This window comes from Helianthus annuus, chromosome 8 (genome assembly GCF_002127325.2).
Source record: "Helianthus annuus cultivar XRQ/B chromosome 8, HanXRQr2.0-SUNRISE, whole genome shotgun sequence".
In the NCBI taxonomy this organism is placed as follows: domain Eukaryota; kingdom Viridiplantae; phylum Streptophyta; class Magnoliopsida; order Asterales; family Asteraceae; genus Helianthus; species Helianthus annuus.
This window is the reverse complement of record NC_035440.2, coordinates 85,935,714-85,949,251: the sequence shown is the minus strand read 5'-3', so window position 1 is coordinate 85,949,251 and position 13,538 is coordinate 85,935,714. Positions and strand designations below refer to the sequence as shown.

Sequence of the window (13,538 nt, the reverse complement as noted above, 5' to 3'; positions counted from 1 at the left end):
TGTGGTTGTTTCGGATTTGGTTGGTTATTGGGGTAATAGAAACTTTGAATTCACTCATTCTGCCTCGGTTGGTCTCTTGGGAGGTTTAATCTGGATTTGGGATCCCAAAATTTTAAAAGTCGAGGTTGTGGTGCAGAAAAGATACTATCTGGTCATTAAAGGTGTCATGGCTGGCAGTGGGGACCAGGTTAACCTGGTCAATGTTTATGATACTCAGAGAACGGAGGAAAAGTTACAGCTTTGGAATGAGTTAACAGGTATTATTAATTTTGCTGAAGGTAAATGGATTATCGTCTGGGATTTCAACGCAGTCAGATCTCCAGAGGAAAGGAAAAAAATCAAAATTCAAGCAGGTCTGTGCCGAAAATTTTAATAAGTTTATTTATGACAGTGAACTGCTTGAATACCCTATGCAGGGTCGTAAGTTTACCTATATAAGGGATAACAGAAAGAAATTAAGTAAGTTGGATCGGTTTCTGGTCTGTCCGACCTTCTTTAATAAATGGCCGTCGGCGTGTGTGAGAGCTTTACCCAACAGATTCTCGGATCATTGTCCGATTGTTCTTAATTCGGTTGACTTGAATTTTGGGCCTCGTCCCTTCCGTGTTTACAGTTCCTGGATTGGGAAACCAGGTTTCGAGGAAGCGGTTAAGGCTGCAGTGGAAGGCTGTGTCAGTTCAGATCCCCCGGATGTTTGTCTCACTGCTAAGTTTGCGTCGATTAGATCTTCCTTAAAGTCTTGTAGGGATGATTACATTGCTAAAGAGAGGGAGAAGGTTAGATCGGCCTTGTCAGAATTAGAGCAGTTGGAGAGGGATATGGAACTGAGGGAGCTTTCGGAAGAGGAAGAGTAGATTTTAGCGGAAAACAGAAGAGTCATTAGAGAGGTCGAAAACAGAAAATCCCTGGATCTCAAACAAAGAGCGCATCTGAGATAGGCTCTTGAGGGTGACGAAGACTCTAACTTTTTCCATGCGATGGTTAATAATAGAAAAGCTTCCAACACTATTCACGGCCTTACGATAAATGGGGAATGGTGCACGAAACCTTCCATAATTAAAAAACAGGTCCTGTCTTTTTTCCGTGATAAGTTTAAAGATTCTTTTAAGACTAGACCAGATCTAGTATGCAACAACTTAAAGAAGATTTCGAAAGAGGAACAAAATTTCTTGGTTGAAGAATTCACTGAAGAGGAAATCAAGGTGGACGTCTTTGAATGCGGAGATGATCGGGCTCCGGGCCCAGATGGGATGAATCTGCGTTTCATTAAAGTCTTTTGGGAGCTATTCAAAAATGATTTCTCTCGTATTTTCTTTCGGTTTCACCAACATGGAGAAATCAATCTCACGAGTGGGTCTTCTTTCATCGCTATCGTTCCTAAGATTATTGATCTGGTCTCGCTTAACAAATATAGACCCATCAATTTAGTTGGAGTAATTAGCAAGGTAATTTCCAAAGTCATTGCCAACAGGATGAGGAAGGTTATGGATGGTATCATCTCAGACGCCCAATCGGCCTTCTTACGAGATAGATATATTTTAGACGGTCCTCTTATAGTTAACGAGATCATTTCATGGAGTAAAAAAAAGAAATCCAAGGTTTTCTTTCTCAAAATTGACATAGAGAAAGCTTATGATAAAGTGTGAATTGGAAATTTGTGGTTAATATTCTCCATCAAATGGGTTTTCCAAAAAAATGGTGTTTTTGGATAATGGGCATCCTTAGGTCGGCAAGCTCTTCGGTTCTAGTTAACGGGGCACCCACCTTCACATTTAAATGTGAAAAAGGTATGAGACAAGGGGACCCTCTTTCTCCTTTCCTTTTTTTGGTGGTGATGGAAGCGCTATCTTGTATGATCAATAATGCTAGAGAGGGAGGGGTTTTAAAAGGTATCGCTACTCCGAATAACGGGCCTACTATTTCCCATCTCTTATATGCGGATGACGCGATCATGGTGGGGGAATAGTCCAAGATAGAAGTGGTTAACATTGTGAGAGTGCTCCGATGTTTCTTTATTTGTCCGGGCCTTAAAATCAACTTGGAAAAATCCCACTTATACGGTATTGGAGTGGAACAGGCGGAGATTGAGGATATGGCTAAGGAGGTGGGTTGTAAGGTGGAGTTTTTTCCTTTCAAGTACCTCGGTTTAAAAGTTGGAGCCAATATGAATTGTAATAGTAATTGGCAACCGGTGTATGATACGTTTCGGGCTCGTCTCGCCAAGTGGAAAACTCATCTTTTATCGATTGGGGGTAGGGTTGTAATCATCAAATCGGTGTTGGAAAGTCTTCCAACATACTATTTTTCGCTCTACAAAGTCCCTAAAAAAGTCATTCATGATTTGGAGTCCATGATTAAGAAGTTTCTATGGGGGGGGGGTCCATAGAGGAAAGAAAAATGCATTGGGTCGCATGGGATAATGTTTCGCGTCATAAAAAGGACGGAAGGTTGGGTTTAACCAAATTACAAGAGGTTAACATTGCTCTTTTATCGAAATGGGGATGGAGATATAAAACGGAGAGCAATAATCTATGGAAAATAGTAATCGATGCATTTCATTCAAATAGAGTTGGTTGGGAATGTATCCCGTTTAAAAAGTCTCTCAACGGGGTTTGGAATAACATCGCTAAGATCTTCGTTAACATGAAGGTGGTTGGGTACCCGTTAAGGAACTACATCAAAGGAGTGGTTGGTAATAGAGAAAGAATCAGATTTTGGTTAGACTCTTGCATCATCAATGAGCCTCTAAAGCTCAGGTTCCCAGATCTGTTTAGACTTGAAACGGATAAAAGGTGTTCGGTTGCTGATAGAGTTCAAAGTCTTGACTCGGATTCGATGCTGACATAGAGCTGGAACTCTTCTACTTTGTCTCAGGAGCTGCAGTCCAGCCTTGATTAGCTTAGTTTCTTGTTGAACGGTGTCCAGTGTTCGGCCGATGTGGATCGGTGGATGTGGTTACCTGACTCGAAAGGTGAATTCACTGTCAAAGTTGTTAAGAATTTGTTATTTAGTGAGGCGGGTCAAGGAAACAAATTAATAATGGAGTGGTGTAGATGGACTCCCGTTAAAGTTAACATCCATATGTGGAGATCGATATCGGAAAGCATTCCCACAGCCGTTGGTTTAAAGAGAAGGAATATTCAGATTGGTAAAGATTTATGCTTGCTGTGTCACGAGGCCGAGGAGTCTGCTGATCACATTTTTACAGCGTGTCAGGTTGCGGCGGTTATATGGAACGGGATTAGTTCTTGGTGCAAGATTCCGTGTATAATTGCTTTTTCGGTCAAAGACCTTATCAGCATTCACAAAGAAATTACAGGATTGGAGAGGAAAAATGACGCAGTTCAAGGTATTATAAGGGTAGCTTGTTGGAGTATCTGGCGTGCTAGAAATAGTATTAAATTCTCAAATTCCTCGGCTAGAATAGAAAACATTATGAGTGAGGTCAAATCTCTCACCTTTCTTTGGTTTTCTAGCAGATCCAAACACAAAGGGGTAGAGTGGAAAGATTGGTGTTCTTTTGTAAATATGTAAATTTGTTGTGTTGTTTTGTCGGCCCGGTTTGGATCGGCGTTTTTCGTTAATGAAAGTTACTTTTGAAAAAAAAATAAAAGTTAGTTTTGAAGTTGGGGCCAATTAGCCATGCATTTTTAACCCACTTATTTACTTATGAATGATTGAGTTGACTTTAAATATTATTTCATTGTTTACGTGGTTAGTCATAAATTATAAAAAAAAAAAAAAAAAACTTAAAAAGACATTATACAATTCAAACAATTTGAAAAGTATTTACGGGTACTTAAAAAGACGTTATTCTACGAATACTCTTAAAAATAATAAATGTACAACGACACAATAGATCACAAAATATAACACAATGCCAAAAAAATATAACACAATATCAAAGAAAAAGATACAATGAGTCACAAAAAGACAAAATGACGCAAATGGTGAAAAGACACAATAATAAATAAAAAGACACAATGAAGTATAAAAAAATCTAAAATCTACAAGCTAAGCACAAAAAAACAAAAACCTAAAATTTTACATCGTAGAGTGCGATAAGACGGTTCCAATGCCGCATAAATGAGGTCAATCGGAATCCATTTGATACTCTTCTTACAACTTCTGATTTTCATGAGACTTTATATAACCCAAGTATTTACGACTTATATGATAATAACTTTTAAATCGTATTTATTATATAAGCTATTAGTATTTAGTAAAGCAAAAAAAAAAGGTTATTTTGGGCCACAGATTTTGACATTCACACTTTTGACTTTTTGGGTCAATGTTTAAGGTAAAAATGGTCCAAAGTCCAAACTAATAATATTATGATTTGCCATTGATTTAGTATTCTCGACCGTTTGAATTTGAAGTTTTGAACTTATTAGGTTTTATTAAAAGACGATAGTCAAAAGAATAAAAACATACATATTACTATTTAGTTATAGAATAATAGATTTTTAGTACATTAATCAATCATATTTTAAAAACTCAAAAGCTAAAAACAAAACCAACAAGTCAATCCCAACACACACACACACATATATATAACCTGTTTGACCATACATTTTGTCACCTAACGATTTTGAGTCAAATATGAAGGCATTTGATTTGGGTCAAATACTTGAACTAAACAAAAATTGGGGATTAATGTTGGCATTGATATTCTAGAATCCATATGTCACCCTTTTGATTAGGTTCTCAAATCTTCACTTAAACAATAAAAGAAGAAATTAATACAAAATAGATGGGTTACATTATACATGTAGTCGAATTAGCAGTCAAGGATATATAATAAGAAGCAAACGTCAATAAATCAAATCCTCGTCTCAGGTGTGTCTGTAATTTACACGATCTGGCTCTCTTATTTTGATCGCGACCGGTGACATATATTTATATCATTTTATTAATGAGAAATTTAAAAATATTGAAAATGTACTCTGGTTTTTTTTTTTTTTTTTTTTTTGATTGACATTGCTTTTTAGTTTTTTTTTTATTAAAATAAACATGGTAGGCAAATTGCTATAGTAGTGATAGGTGTGAACCAACCAACACATGTAGTCGCCTACAATTTTCTAATGTGGAAGCGTTAATACAAAAATAGATGGGTTACATCATATATGTTGTTCAAATTGCAGTCAAGGATATACAACATTAAGCAGATGTTCATAAATCAAATTCCCGTCTCATGTTTGTCTATAATTAACATACTTTAGCTCTCTTGTTTTGATTACGAACGGTGAAATAGACACACGATAGGTTACCACACAGATATCAACTATCTGGATATGAATTAGTGAATGAAGTCCTCCATATACATTTGTAGTTGTATATTTATGAGAACGTTATAAAAACAATGAGAAATTTTAATTTCATATTTAAATAAACATGGTAGGCGAATTGCTATGGTGTATTAGGATTATTAGGTGTGAACCAACCATAATTTGTCATTGCAAGTTGTAGTTTGAGGATATAAAACATAAACGATATGCGAAGGGGTATGGTCCCAAAAGTCGCGCAAACCAATCAGGTCGTTCGCGGGACCATACTCCTATTGCATCAATCTGACAAACTTACAGACCCCGCGCCGACTAAATAGGTGAAACATAGGTCGCGCGCGAGGCCCAAGCGAAGTTAAAGCTCAGATTCTACACTTAACATCCAGGATGAAAACCCTCACTCCCTGGACCTTGCGCCGGCTATATGGATGTGCTCCAGTGGCAGCGCGGGGACAGAAGCGCAGGTTCATTCTAGATAATACGAAAGGTACGAGTGACAGAGAAATGGGCCAACCAGCGTCCAACAGGTTGTATCCTATCGTGCTCCACGATCAACAATCGTACAAGAGACAAGAAGGTACACAAGGACGCCTACGTGGCATCAATCAGAGGGTGACGACACCTGCCTCATGATCTCCACTCACATGCTGATGTCAGGGAGACAACAAGGACGACAAGCCGGACACGTGGCTCCACTCAAGGTGCGCCAGCTCCGGTAACCTTCTAGAAACACTAACGGTCGTCATAGAAGAGACAAAAAGAATATTACTTGTTGTCGACTCCAGGCCCAAGGCCCATCAGGCCATCTCCTACTACACTACTCCGGCTATAAATAGTGACCTTCATGTACAGGTTAAAGGTATTCTATTCTCTGTTCTCTTACCATTAACACACACTTATTCTCTCAAAACAAGTAGTTATTCTCATGCCGGGGAGTGGTTAAGAGGGAAATCCCCGTATTCCCCTCTTAACGAGCTTAACGGGGTGTTGATTGTTTTGCAGGAAGATCAAGGCTTTAGCTCAGGAAGGATTAAGGAGATTAACCTCTATGGTCGAAACATAAACCAAACTAATAACCTAAAATTAGTTCCGTGTTTCTTCAATATGTCCATAAATCAAATCCTCGTCTCATGTTTGTATGTAATTTACACGATTTAGCTCCCTTGACCTCTACCATTGATATAAAACACGATAGGTCACCACACTAATATCAAGTCTTCCATAACAGTTTATTTATGATAAATTCATAAAAATAATGAAAAACACACTATTTGAAATAAACAAGGTTGGCAAAATGCTAGAGAAATAATAGATGTGAACCAACCAAAACATGTAGAGTTCCAACTTTTTACTGTGGAAGAATTTGGACATAGTATTCTTGGATGTGGCTTGAGATGTTGACCAACCACACATTAATGGTTTTTTATTGAACGACAAACTATACCTACTATTTCAAAATTAATGATTAATGAGACTAAATTACAAAATTATCAAAATATTTCTTTTGACTTATTGGGTTAGGGTTAGTAAATCTTGTACCAAAATATCATTTCTGATTTAACTACTCAACTATTTTTTTTTTCTATGATTTAAGGTCTAGCAATATTAAGACGTAGAATAAACATCACTATTGATGCATGTGTGCTTTGCGATGACTTGTCTAAGTCGGCTAGTCACTTATTGATGCCTTGTCAGTTCGCTAATAGTGTTTGGCTGTAGTGGCTCTCACATGGTGAAAAGTTTAGATGTCAACATTTAGCTTGATTGAATAAATCTTTAAGCTCTTGGCGATATCTGCTATCGTGAATGCAAATAAAGTGGTGATTCGTAGCATCTAGTTGGCAACACTATGGTTCATATGGGTGCTAGGCAACAACAAGTTATTCAGTATATAACCGGTATCTACTACTTAGATCATAGAATAGAATGGGTTAAAACAGACACATTTTTTTTATAAAAAAGAGAGCAAAAGTTTCGGCTTTAGATGATAGAAGTGATTAAAACAGACACATTTTTTTATAAAAAAGAGAGCAAAAGTTTCGTCTTTAGATCATAGAAGGGATTAAAACAAAAACATTTTTTTATAAAAAAAAAAGAGAGTAAAAGTTTCAGCTTTAGATAATAGAAGGGACTAAAACAAACACATTTTTTTATTAAAAAAAAGCGAGCAAAAGTTTCTTCTTTGGAGTGGTATGCGTAGAGTAATTTTAACTTTTCAAACTTTCATGTGTAAATTAAAACTTTTTGTACATATCTCCTCTCTCTTTTGTTTTCGTAAAAAAAAATTCTTTTTTTACCTTTTTTTTTAAGTCGATTGTTATTAAAAGACAAAAAAAATGTGACACTATTGAACCCTTGTACATTCCAAGTTAAACACACAAATTAGGGGGTGATTTTGGTGTTGATGTTGTGAATGTTTCATTGGGGAGCATGTAAATAATCATATCTTTGTATTTTTTTAGTTTTTCGTTAATCTTTTATTTTATTGACCGTTAAAATAAACACACATAACTTGACGACTAACAGTGTAGTCACATGTCAGCTTGTGTTGTCATCATCATCATCATACTCAGTAAATCCTATCAATAGCAAAGCTAAAGTAGGGTCTGAGGAGAGTAAGATGTAGACAATGTTACCTCTACCCTGTAAGAATAGAGAGGCTGTTTCTAGTGAGACCCTCGACTCGATAGTAGTTTTGCATCATACCTTAGATATAACTCAACTTGTGTTGTCATAAATCATAATTGGCACATGATGGCGGTGTTAAGTTTTTATGTTTAGAAATATGCCTTAAAATTGAATAAAGATAACCTAAAAACGTATTTATATGACTAAATTGTTAATACGTAGGAAACACAAATCGTGATAAAATGAAAACCGAAAATAATAATTAAAAAAAAAAGTCAAAAAGGTCATTTCGTGGGCTTAATCCGAACACCGCAAAGGTTATGTACGATGAAGAAAAAATAGTTCCCTAGTAAAAAATAATTTGTGGAATTATGATGAACTAAAAATATTCAAGACGTAAACCAAGAAACCAACAAAACATGGGCCTTATTGATTGGGCCCGACAACTTTGGGTTCGGCTACTGTTTAATTGTTACATGGTCTTTTTTTTTTTTTTTTTTTTTTACCAAGTTAAAATGCTTAGGCAACCTGACTCTAGTCTTGTAAACGAGTTGCGCTGATCTCAAACTCAACGAGTTAAATGCCATTTTAGTCTTTGTGGTTAGACCATTTTTCCAGTTTAGTCCAAAGATTTGAAACGTTGTCATTTTAGTCCACTGGGTTAACTCCATCCCTTTATTCTGTTAATTAGAAGGGCATTTCGGTCATTTTATATGTAATTCTGTTAACTAGAAGAGCAATTCGATCATATAAAATGATCGAATTACCCTTCTAGCTAACAGAAAAAATGGACAGAGTTAACCCAGTAGACTAAAATGGCAACGCTTGAAACTATTTAAACTAAAATGACAATATTTCAAACCTTTGGAATAAACTGATAAAATAACCCAAACCACAAGGACTAAAATGACATTTAACTCCAAACTCAACTAATTTGATTTGGAATATCTCGAACTAGGTTAGAACCCCGTGTATTACACGGGTTGAATAAATGTAATTTTATATATTAAATAATAAAAACTTATATCTTTATGAACCTTGTATATTGTACGGGTTAATAAATGTGATTTTATATATCAAATAATAAAAAGTTATATCTTTAAAAACCATGTGTATTACACAAATTAAATAAATGTAATTTTGTATACTAAATACTAAAAACGTTGTATCTTAAAAAAAAACCCGTGTATAATCGGGTTGAATAAATCTACCAAATAATAAAAAATTACATCCTTAAAAGCCCCGTATATTATACGCGTTGAATAGATATAAAAAAGAGTTATATCTTTAAAAACCATGTGTATTACACAGATTAAATAAATGTATTTTTGTATATTAAATACTAAAAACGTCGTATCTTTAAAAAACCCGTGTATAGTTGGGTTGAAAAATCTACCAAATAATAAAAAAATTATATCCTAAATAAATGTAATTTTGTATATTAAATACTGAAAACGTCGTATCTTTAAAAAAACCCGTGTATAGTCGGGTTGAAAAATCTACCAAATAATAAAAAAAAATATATATATCCTTAAAAACCTCGCGTCTTACTCGAGTTGAATAAACATAATTTTGTATACCAAATAATAAAAAAAAGTTGTGTTTTTAAATAATTAGGATAACATTTAATATTAATTTATTATTTATATATAAGATAAGTAGCTAAGAGAGGTATTTAATATATTTGTTTTAAAAATATATTAAATTAACAATTTAGATTTGAGGATAATATTTTATTAAAGTATGATAAGATTTAATATTAATTTATTATTTATTTATTTAGATAAATATAAATTTGAGGATACCTTCAATGAATGAAACGTGTACAAAAGTTGATTTCTTTTATTATAGTAGTTAGATTAGATTTTATACTCAAATGCTCAAAAGTCCAATAATATTTTCAAACTTCTACTCCTCCTGGACTGACTCATTTGTTAATTATTCATTGTGTAACCCTTTTATTTATAAACACATATCATTGTTTTTACATACCCTAATGATATTATATATTATAATTTTGCAACACAATTAGGCTTATAGTGGTTGTACCATTTGCAAAAAAAGGAGTTTTTTGCTCATCTAGGTTGTACGTTTGCTTCCATTGTTGGTACAGTGATATTAAATAGCTGTGTCATTACTTCAAGTTTACACCTGTCCTTTTGAGTTGTTGCCCTTTTGCTACGTGTCCTGGGTTATTTCTTCCCTTTTCCTTTTCACATTCGCAGAAATAGAGAGTAAATCTAGGGTTAATGAGAGAGGGACCTGGAGATAATCGCCGGCCACCAGATAAACTACCCGGCGACCATCTGTTACCGACGATACGGCGATGCAGGTGATTTTCTCGACATCTTCTTTGGTGTTGTTGTTTAACAGGCATGTATTCTTGCTTCTATATTCTGTTATTGCTTTCGATTTTTTTTTTTGTATTCGGCGAGGATGATGCGCTGTTATCTCTATGGAACTACCTGGGGTTTGATGTGGGTGTGATGTGAGTCTTGGTTTACTCTATTTTGGAAGTTGAGTGGCCATTGATGTCGGTGAGAAGTCGAAATGGAGAATGAAATTGATACCTTGAGGAGGTGTAAATGGTTTGGGATTGTGGGTACGTCTGTCTTCACCCCTATTATTCTGTTTTCTTTGGTGTTTAGCTTTGGAGTTTTGCAATGTAAACAAAAATATTATGAGTATTTCAAAAGTGATGTTCTAATTTCTGGAGTGTAACCTTTTTAGGCTTTTGGACTTATAAACCTCCACCTCCATCACCATCGTCGTCTCTTCTATTCAATCACGCCCTGTAAACGAATCTTCTTCAGGTAGTAATACATAATTACATAATCTTGAATAATAACCCATGTTCATCTTCCAAGATTAAAGCTTTCGTATTGTTTTCCTTTTCAAATCCTTGATATACTCTTAGGTTTTAACTTTTAATTAATTGTTTTCTATGCTACTTTGTTGTTTCCATTTGTTTGTATGCTATTTCTTGGACCACGATTGATTTTGCAGCTAATGTACGAAATTTATTCTTTAATTTATGGACATTATTATTTTGCACTTTGGGTTCACATATCTGTAATTTTTTATTTATGGAAATTTGGAACGTCATTTTGCATTATGCTTCTGTTAAATTTAGGATGCATATGTAGGTTTAGTGAAAGTTTTAACTTAAGAATTGATGGGTATCTTGGTATACATGGCATAGCGGAGAAGGATTATTGCTGAAATAGAAATCGATTAATTTATTGTTGTACGTCGATTGTGTTAATTGATATTGCATGAGTTTAAAGCACCGTTATGGATTCCGTTGTTTCTTTTGATTATAAACGTGTGGTCTCCGCTGATTTATCGAACTTAGCTCATCACCGGCAGCCATCATAAAAATGAACTGGGGTGGCTGCTTTGGAAAAAAATATCAATTTGTTTTGGGTCTTCATGGTGGTTGACATGAGAGATAGGCAGAGCAGTGACCTATGGTTTCGATAAAGGGATTAAAGCAATGGCTGAGCAATTATCTAGGGTTCTGACCAAGGAGTTCAAGTGATATTTTCAGGTAAATGATAAATAGTGAAATATATATTTAGGAATGTCTGAGACATTATGTTTTCCTAGGTGTCATGTTATAATTTAGGAATGTACAGGTCACCATACATGACTAAGGACCATAACTTTCCTATCAAGTGTACTAAGAATGTACAAGTCACCAAGACACCAACTCACAACCAAGACTTAATTTTCTTATCAAGAATGTAGAATCCACGAATACATAACACGACCCACTAAAGGGCTTGTAGCCTAGGAGTATCAAAGAGTACATTGGTGTAGATCAAGAAGATGTGTGAGTTAATCGTTTTAAAAATAAATAACTTATCCTTAACCTTATTATTTTCAGGAATGGGCCACAAGACGGAAGAAACTCAATGTAGGATGGTACTTATGGTAAAACTTGCCCGGTCCCACTGGGCAACAATTTTACATACATGCTTCAAGCGAAGGATCAGATTGGTAGCTTCTTCTGCTTCCTGTGACCTGGCCTTCAAAAGGCCGCCAGAGGCTATGGCGGCACGAAAATCTACAGTCGCCCTCGGATCCGGTCCTCTTTCCTTTCCCTGCCAGAGATCAAACTGTTCTTGCTAGTGATTGGTAAAAAAAGGCCACCAGGTAAGCTCAAAAGTGAAAACCTTACGCGCTGACCTTTGTGGTCAACCTTTAATATTACTTTTTCAAATCAAAACATAAATTAATGTCCTTAAAATGAATTTAGCATATGGATTTTATTATGTGCATTTGTGTAAAACTGAAAGTTATGGATCAAATGTTTTGGATATTTGTAGGACTAATTTAAAATTGAAAATAATGAGTTTGACTTGGAAAGTCTAAGTATGTAAACATTCGTTTGGTATCTGTAGAGACCAAGACACACATAGGGCATGGGTGAAAGCTTTCTTCTTCTTATGGACTTGTCATCAATGGGCGTGGCTCGAATGGTTACACATTCGAAGTCAAACAAGGTAGTTAGAATTTTTTTATATTGTACAATGTTTTCAGACTTGGCCACATAGTCGGTCCGGTTGAGTCTATTTGAACCAGCCGGAAACCGTCCAGAGCGCTTGAACCGGCAAACCACACCGGTGGCCAAACCGAATTTTTTTTTGTTTTAAGGGGGACCTGATTTGTGTCACTTTTTGTTGGTCATCATACGAGCTGTTACCCGTTAAAATAAGAAAAAAAGGGGAAGCTATTCTATAATAGTATACACAGATTTGACGATTGTCTAGATACATACATCAATATGATTATTGATCTATCCAACATTTGCTTTGTCCTTATTAAGTTAAAAATACAAGACTTCTGGTTCAAGTAGGGCAACAAAGCTATCCAAATTTCGCTTCTTTAGGTGTCAACATTCTTCAACAGCTAGCATCCAAGATTGCACTAGACTCCCTCATCACTCCCTAATCAAAGCCGACACGTGGTTCGCACCAAATATCACTCACACGACTAAGGTGTGTACATTTTTTTGAACAACGACCAAGGCGCGTGTCTATTTAAATAACTACATTTTGTTCTCAAACAGAGACTGATAGAAAGAGACTGATGAAGGAAATTAAGTGGCAGGCACCCAACATAGATTAGAGATTCTAATACCTGAGAATCAATTAATTGTAAGGTAGTTTTACTTGGGATGCATATCTATTACACGTAGTTTCTTTTTGTGGACCCTTGAAGAACATGCAATTTTGTTGGGTTTGTTTGGCATCCATGATGTATGTTTTTTTTTTCAGCAGGGTTTGATGTCTAATAATATGTAACTAAATTGTTCTCTCTACATGTAACCTATTGGAGTGGGAAGCAGTTTCTCTTTTATTTGATAAAATAGAAACAAATAGAATTGTTGTGTTACAGAGGGAGGGCAAAAACAAAATTTGAGGGGTGTGTCGGGGTTAAATGATCGGGTGATTGTGGTGGAATCCGCGGCGCAACGCGCGCGGGATAAAATCTAGTTAATAGTAAATTATAGTTTGTGTACAACTACAACTTGCATCAATTTTGTATCATCTTATTCTTAGATAGCAAATTCCTTGGGTTTCCCACCAACCTTGCCACCTCCTTCACTTTGCAATTGGT

At 35.5% G+C, this 13,538-nt stretch overlaps 1 protein-coding gene and 1 long non-coding RNA gene across 2 annotated transcripts; both read left to right on the top strand.

Annotated features, from left to right (window-relative positions):
- Positions 1 to 3,039: 3,039 nt before the first annotated feature.
- Positions 3,040 to 3,534, top strand: LOC110870292. The gene has a single exon (XM_022119480.1). The coding sequence runs from the start codon at positions 3,040 to 3,042 to the stop codon at positions 3,532 to 3,534; it is 495 nt and encodes a 164-aa protein (XP_021975172.1).
- Positions 3,535 to 11,371: 7,837 nt separating this feature from the next.
- Positions 11,372 to 12,545, top strand: LOC110871284. The gene is made up of 3 exons (XR_002553619.2): positions 11,372 to 11,463; positions 11,803 to 12,071; positions 12,320 to 12,545. It is a non-coding gene; the product is annotated as an uncharacterized LOC110871284 (long non-coding RNA).
- Positions 12,546 to 13,538: the final 993 nt, after the last annotated feature.

Bases quoted from the DNA above. Each gene is read 5' to 3' on its own strand.
- LOC110870292 (XM_022119480.1), top strand. From the start codon at position 3,040: ATGGAGTGGTGTAGATGGACTCCCGTTAAAGTTAACATCCATATGTGG.